We start from the raw sequence: 6920 nt of genomic DNA on the forward strand, positions 1-6920 counted from the left end.
CCTGTCCCCCCCCCCCTCCCCACCCCAGGGTGCTAGATCCTTTTCCAGCCGGATGAAGGAGCTTGACAGCAGCTCAGGGTGAAGAAACAACTCCTCTGGTTCCCGCAGCCCACTGACTTGTTGGCCAAGGTTTGGAGGAGGAGGGTTGAGAGGGGCCAGATGGGCTCTGCTCTCCTCCTCCTGGGCCCCAGCTAGAGGCTGCTCCTGTGTCACACACCAGGGAAGCCGCTGGGAGGTGACACTGGGTGACAAAGCAGGGGTTGGGTGCTTCCCTTGGGATCTCTGCCTCCTGGAGGGGGCTGGGTCTGTCCTGATCCCAGAAGGACTTCGATCCCCAGGGAAGGCAGCAGGTCCCCTTGTCTAAATCCCACCTTGCTGGCCACGACCCCCCCTCCAACCCTCCAGGAGGTCACAGCTCTGGGAACACATCTTATTCCCAGCTGGGGCTCCCAAAAGATGGGGTGGGGATCACGTCCCCCCCCCTCCTCCCCCCTGGATGCTCCCTCCTCATCCTCTCATCCTCTTCAACCCTTCCCTGCCTTCTTCACCCACTTCCAGCCCCTCGGAGGACCCACACACCCCCCAAATGCAGCAGATCAGACGCCCCGGTGATGGGCACAGGGAGGGAGGGAGCAGGGGGGGCCCCAGGGATGCGTGGGGGGTGGTTGGCACCAGTGGGTCCCCAGCCCTGGCCCGTGTGCTGCTGTACACAGAGGACACCTGGTGGCCTGTGTCCCTCACTGCCTTGTCACACACACCCCAGCAGGGTGAGGTATCTCCCTGTCCCACCTGGCTGGGAACAGGAGGGGTGGGGACACCCCAAGAAGTGACACTTGGCTCGTGGTACCTGGTTTATTTCAGAAGGGTATTCTTCATCTGATGGGCTGGTTTTCTTCCCTCTAGAGCATCCTGGACCTTTTCAACCCCGTGCTGTGGAGCAGAGAAGGGTCTGAGAGCCCCAGGTGGGGCCACGCTGGGTGTTCCCTGGCCTGGTTCAGCTGAGACCTGGCCAGCTCAGCTCATGGCAAGACCTCTTTCAGCCTGTAGAGGATGAGGTCGCGACGGGCCAGGGTCTTGGCTGCCCTCCTGGTGAGCAGCTTCTCGTGCACCAAGGGCAGCAGCATGGTGTAGCTCTGCAGGTTGCAGTGGGTCAGCATTGGCCCCACCTCGGGCTGGGCAGGGAGCTCCAGGACCCACCACAGCTCCTGCAGGGCTTTGGCTGTGGCCAACGTGTTGCAGGAATTGAGCTGCTGGCCCAGGTGCTCTTGCAGCAGGTTCTTGAGCTTGTAGGAAGGGGCTCCGGGCAGTTTTTCCTTGATCATGGACAACATGTCCATGTAACCACCCACTGTGTGGCAAAAGTCCACTTTCCTGCCCGTGGTGTCCAGGGCTTTAAAGAAAGCAGGCAGCTCCAGTGCCCAGAAGTTATAGATGACAAGGATGGGCCTGGGGATTGAGGAGAGGTACCCGAGGAGGTTCTGCATCCCCACCTCCATGGAGACACCCTGGGAGAGCAGTGTCAGCACCGACTCAGGGGTCTGAACCAGCATCTTGAAGGTGTTGTCACCACTGGTCGCTGCCACCTCCGTGATGCGTTGGGCTGCAGAGGGGAAAGGACCAGGCTGGAGTCAGTATTTGGGGGTGTCCCTCTCTGTGTCCCGTCCCCCCCAAGCCCTCTGTGCCCTGGAAAGGTAAATGCTCACTTTTCTGGTCAACCTTCAAGCTGAGGAACACCAAGGTGCTCGGCTCCCACCCGTCATCCCAGGGGCTGGTGGGGCTGGTGCTGGGGTGGGGTGAGGTGCCACTCCTGGACCACGTTGGGCTGGAGGGCTTCTTGCTGTCCTTGGGCTTGCTGGAGGCCTGCAAGAGAGTGGAGAAGGGAAGCAAGTCCCATCTGCCTGCTTGGACCTGGCTGGGAAGGCATGAGGAGCAGCCTCGGGTGCATCACTGGCCAGGGGCAAGGAGCTGGTTGTGTGTGGTGACATGAAAACCACAGGGCTTGACATCCTGGTGCTGCCAGGGTTGGGTTGGGGGTGTGTTGTGGCTCAGGAGAGGGGTGGCCATGGGGGGAGCCCTGCTGAGAGCCCAAAAGGAAGGTGTGGGCCAAGTGAGGACCAGCAGAGCCCTGAGTGCAGCTCCTCCTGAGCAGGAGGTGGGATGGGGGCGATGGCCAGAGGGACAACGTGCAGAGCCAGGGACACGCTGTGTCCTTCTGCACATCAGCTCCTGCACGGATGGCAAGGGGAGGTGCAACCTCACTCCAGGAGACACCACTGGGCTTTGGAGGAGATACCTTTGGAGGAAAAGAGGAGGTCTGGTGCCTCTCCAAGCTCAGCAGAACCTACACCCTACAGCAAGGCTCCTCAAGGGTGAGGACAAGCATCTCCTCTGACCATCACCGAGATGCCCACACCCCTGGGACCTCTCTAGTTGCCAACCTGCACCTTTGCTACACCCTTAGGTCCAAGGAGCACGTGGGGATTTCTCCCAGCCAGCAGCTAAGGGACCTTCTGGCACTGGCAGGGAGTGAGGCAGGAATTGAGCTGCTGGCCCAGGTGCTCTTGCAGCAGGTTCTTGAGCTTGTAGGAAGGGGCTCCGGGCAGTTTTTCCTTGATCATGGACAACATGTCCATGTAACCACCCACTGTGTGGCAAAAGTCCACTTTCCTGCCCGTGGTGTCCAGGGCTTTAAAGAAAGCAGGCAGCTCCAGTGCCCAGAAGTTATAGATGACAAGGATGGGCCTGGGGATTGAGGAGAGGTACCCGAGGAGGTTCTGCATCCCCACCTCCATGGAGACACCCTGGGAGAGCAGTGTCAGCACCGACTCAGGGGTCTGAACCAGCATCTTGAAGGTGTTGTCACCACTGGTCGCTGCCACCTCCGTGATGCGTTGGGCTGCAGAGGGGAAAGGACCAGGCTGGAGTCAGTATTTGGGGGGGTCCCTCTCTGTGTCCCGTCCCCCCCAAGCCCTCTGTGCCCTGGAAAGGTAAATGCTCACTTTTCTGGTCAACCTTCAAGCTGAGGAACACCAAGGTGCTCGGCTCCCACCCGTCATCCCAGGGGCTGGTGGGGCTGGTGCTGGGGTGGGGTGAGGTGCCACTCCTGGACCACGTTGGGCTGGAGGGCTTCTTGCTGTCCTTGGGCTTGCTGGAGGCCTGCAAGAGAGTGGAGAAGGGAAGCAAGTCCCATCTGCCTGCTTGGACCTGGCTGGGAAGGCATGAGGAGCAGCCTCGGGTGCATCACTGGCCAGGGGCAAGGAGCTGGTTGTGTGTGGTGACATGAAAACCACAGGGCTTGACATCCTGGTGCTGCCAGGGTTGGGTTGGGGGTGTGTTGTGGCTCAGGAGAGGGGTGGCCATGGGGGGAGCCCTGCTGAGAGCCCAAAAGGAAGGTGTGGGCCAAGTGAGGACCAGCAGAGCCCTGAGTGCAGCTCCTCCTGAGCAGGAGGTGGGATGGGGGCGATGGCCAGAGGGACAACGTGCAGAGCCAGGGACACGCTGTGTCCTTCTGCACATCAGCTCCTGCACGGATGGCAAGGGGAGGAGCAACCTCACTCCAGGAGACACCACTGGGCTTTGGAGGAGATACCTTGTGTGGGCCAAGTGAGGACCAGCAGAGCCCTGAGTGCAGCTCCTCCTGAGCAGGAGGTGGGATGGGGGCGATGGCCAGAGGGACAACGTGCAGAGCCAGGGACACGCTGTGTCCTTCTGCACATCAGCTCCTGCACGGATGGCAAGGGGAGGAGCAACCTCACTCCAGGAGACACCACTGGGCTTTGGAGGAGATACCTTTGGAGGAAAAGAGGAGGTCTGGTGCCTCTCCAAGCTCAGCAGAACCTACACCCTACAGCAAGGCTCCTCAAGGGTGAGGACAAGCATCTCCTCTGACCATCACCGAGATGCCCACACCCCTGGGACCTCTCTAGTTGCCAACCTGCACCTTTGCTACACCCTTAGGTCCAAGGAGCACGTGGGGATTTCTCCCAGCCAGCAGCTAAGGGACCTTCTGGCACTGGCAGGGAGTGAGGCTTTTAGCCCCCACAACCTTTTTTGAGAGGTGAATCAGGAGAGCAAAGAAAAACCAGCCAAGAGGAACCAGAAGAAGGAAGGCAGCAGGGAGCTGGGCTTTCATCTGGAAACAGCTTTATTGAAGAATAAGAACTTCTGCATCAGATTGTACAAAAAAAATAAGGGGGAGGAGTTTTTAACCCCTCATGAAGCCAGGCTGGAAACCCCACCATCCCCCCTGACCCCAAATCACCCAGGCTCACCCCCAGAGGGATTCCCTGCTCCTGGTGGGGGCACCTCAGCAGGGATCATCTAACCACCTTGGCTGGGGCTGTTTGGTTGCCACTCAAAACAGCTGGCAGCATCAGCCCTGGGAGGTGTCATCACGGGGAGCTTGGAAACGTCCCCCTGGCGGGTGTTCAGATGATTTCCTACCCCCTCTGGTGGCTCTTGGGAGCTTCTCAGTCTGTGTTGGGGCAGGGCTGAGGGAACTCCCCAAGCACGGCTGCTCCGTGCAACTTGGGTTTGGACATGAAAATGGGTATTTATTGATTGTTTTGGGGAAGCTGAGGACCACCTTCCCAGCAAGGTGAAAAGGAAGAGGATCCTGTTGAGGGATCCCACCCCAGAGCAGCCCAGGAGATACCACCAAAGATGCCAAGGAGGACTAGATTTGGGCTGGCCCGGGGTGCCCTAATTCCTGGCAGCGATTGGAGTGGGGGGAAAAAAGCCACAAGTAAGTGCCTGGCTGGGGTGAGGAAGGGAGAAGGGCCGGGTGGGAGCAGAGCTGGAAGGAAAGGAGAGTCCCCCCCGAGGGGAGGGGGATGCAGCTGCCTCTTCTGCCCTCGGACAGGGCACTACGGTGTCACACTCACCGCCGCGTCCTCCTCGCTGTCCTCCGAGCTGATGATGATGCTGGTGTCTTCTGCTGGAGGGAACAGGAGGGTGCTGAAGCTTCACAACTGGGATTTACTGGTTGGTTGTGGTGGTTTTGTGTTTTTTTTTTTGGACCCACAGCAGCGTTCCCCTGGGAGGGCTGATTTTCCTGCTTGTTGGAGCAGGGGGCAAATGCTTCTCCCAGGATCATGGGCCACCCAGGCTTTGGGTGCTCTTGGATGGAGGGGGGGACATGTTCTGCACTGCTCCTCCACCCCAGGGACCCTGTACCAGCCTCTCCACTGCTGCATCACCCCCTGGACCCTGTACCAGCCTCTCCACAGCTGCTTCACCCCCTGGACCCTGTACCAGCCTCTCCACTGCTGCATCACCCCAGGGACCCTGTACCAGCCTCTCCACAGCTGCATCACCCCAGGGACCCTGTACCAGCCTCTCCACAGCTGCATCACCCCCTGGACCCTGTACCAGCCTCTCCACCGCTGCATCACCCCCTGGACCCTGTACCAGCCTCTCCACAGCTGCATCACCCCCTGGACCCTGTACCAGCATCTCCACTGCTGCATCACCCCAGGGACCCTGTACCAGCCTCTCCACAGCTGCATCACCCCCTGGACCCTGTACCAGCCTCTCCACAGCTGCATCACCCCCTGGACCCTGTACCAGCCTCTCCAGAAGATGCACTTTGTCCTCCCTCCTGCAAAGCTGAGCCTGGGGACCCCTGGCTGTGGGATGCTGGAGCAAAGCTGGGTTAACTCAGGGACAAAACGTGTTTTGCTACAAGTGGTGGAGTTTTTTGCTCTAGGAAAATCCAGAGCTCCTGGAGCAGGAGGCAGGGGAGTCTCCCTGCACACTCATCCTGCTGCTGTGCTCTTCCCTAGGCTTGGGTTTGCCCACCTTGGAGGCAGGACACGGAGCTGGATGGAGCACCCACATCCATCCCTGAGTGTTGTTCTGATGTTCACCCCCTGGAAGCAGCTCCCACCCTCTGTTTCTCTCACCCAAGGGGGTTTGGCCAAGGCTCTGTGTATATGGGGGTGCAGAGATGCTGGGAAAGATGGGAGACCTCCCCCCTGGGAAGGGACAGATGGGGTAACAAGGAGAGCCATGTCCCCACCTGTATCATCACGGTGGCTGTTGGTGGTACAGGTCCTGATTCTCTTCTTCCTTGGCGTGGAGGTGCTGGGCCCCATTCTGTCTTCCCACTGGTTTGAACTGGGATTGCTGGGGCCTGGCCTGTTGCTGGACTCCAGCTTCAGTCGCTTGGGTGACATCCCCTTGTTCCCTTTCTCTTCCTCACAGTGTGACCTCTGGCTGGAGGGAGGCTGGAGAGAGGAGAGCAAGGGGGATGTGAGGTGCCAGGGTGGCACCTCCTGGTCCCCAAAGGCTCCTGCCTGGCTGGGTGGGGCTTACTGGGCTCGTGTGCATGTCCCTGAGGCTGAAGGTGAAGGTGGGCAAGACACAGGGGCTCTCAGGCTGGACCAGTTCCTCTGGCTGTGGAGAGAAGACAGAGCAATGTTCAGGTGAAACTTGAGGCCACCAACCCCTCTGCAGGGCTGGAGTGTCCCAGGCAGCAGGCAGAGCTGGGTACAAGTTGAGGGTATCCTGCCCAGGCAGAGAAACAGCCCTGAGGGCTTCCAGTTGATGGAGAGATGGGTGTGATGGGCTGGGGATGGAAGGCAGATCCTTGGGGAAGGCTTGTAAAGGTCAGAGGAAGGGAAAAGCCACATCTTGGCCAATGCAGGAACCATCCCTGCATGGCAGCCCGACCAGGACAAAACATGGGACACCTCACCTGGTTGTTCTCCACAGCCACCTCGACCCCAGGGACAGCCTGGGAATCAGTACCTGCAAAGGAGAGGGCAGGACTTCAATCCTGAACTGAAGCCTCCAGAGCACCCACCCAGCAGGGAAAAACCTGCCCAGGAGCTGCAGCAAGGACAGGACAGCTTTGGTCCCCCCTCCCTTGCCAACCCCAGCCTCTGCCCCCCACACCCCATCCCCACGTGCCCCTCAGC

At 59.8% G+C, this 6920-nt stretch overlaps 1 protein-coding gene across 1 annotated transcript in view; it reads right to left on the minus strand.

Annotated features, from left to right (window-relative positions):
- Positions 1-1019: 1019 nt before the first annotated feature.
- Positions 1020-6920, minus strand: part of PML (promyelocytic leukemia) — a gene marked incomplete at its 5' end in the record, with an annotated part of 12808 nt that continues 6907 nt past the window's right edge. Inside the window, 7 exon segments of the mRNA XM_009998181.1 lie at positions 1020-1600; positions 1704-1860; positions 2508-2896; positions 3000-3156; positions 4884-4936; positions 6020-6227; positions 6316-6396. Of these exon segments, the coding sequence (XP_009996483.1) occupies positions 1020-1600; positions 1704-1860; positions 2508-2896; positions 3000-3156; positions 4884-4936; positions 6020-6227; positions 6316-6396 (1626 nt within the window).

This window comes from Chaetura pelagica, unplaced genomic scaffold (assembly GCF_000747805.2).
Source record: "Chaetura pelagica isolate M959 unplaced genomic scaffold, ChaPel_1.0 scaffold2065, whole genome shotgun sequence".
NCBI lineage: Eukaryota > Metazoa > Chordata > Aves > Apodiformes > Apodidae > Chaetura > Chaetura pelagica.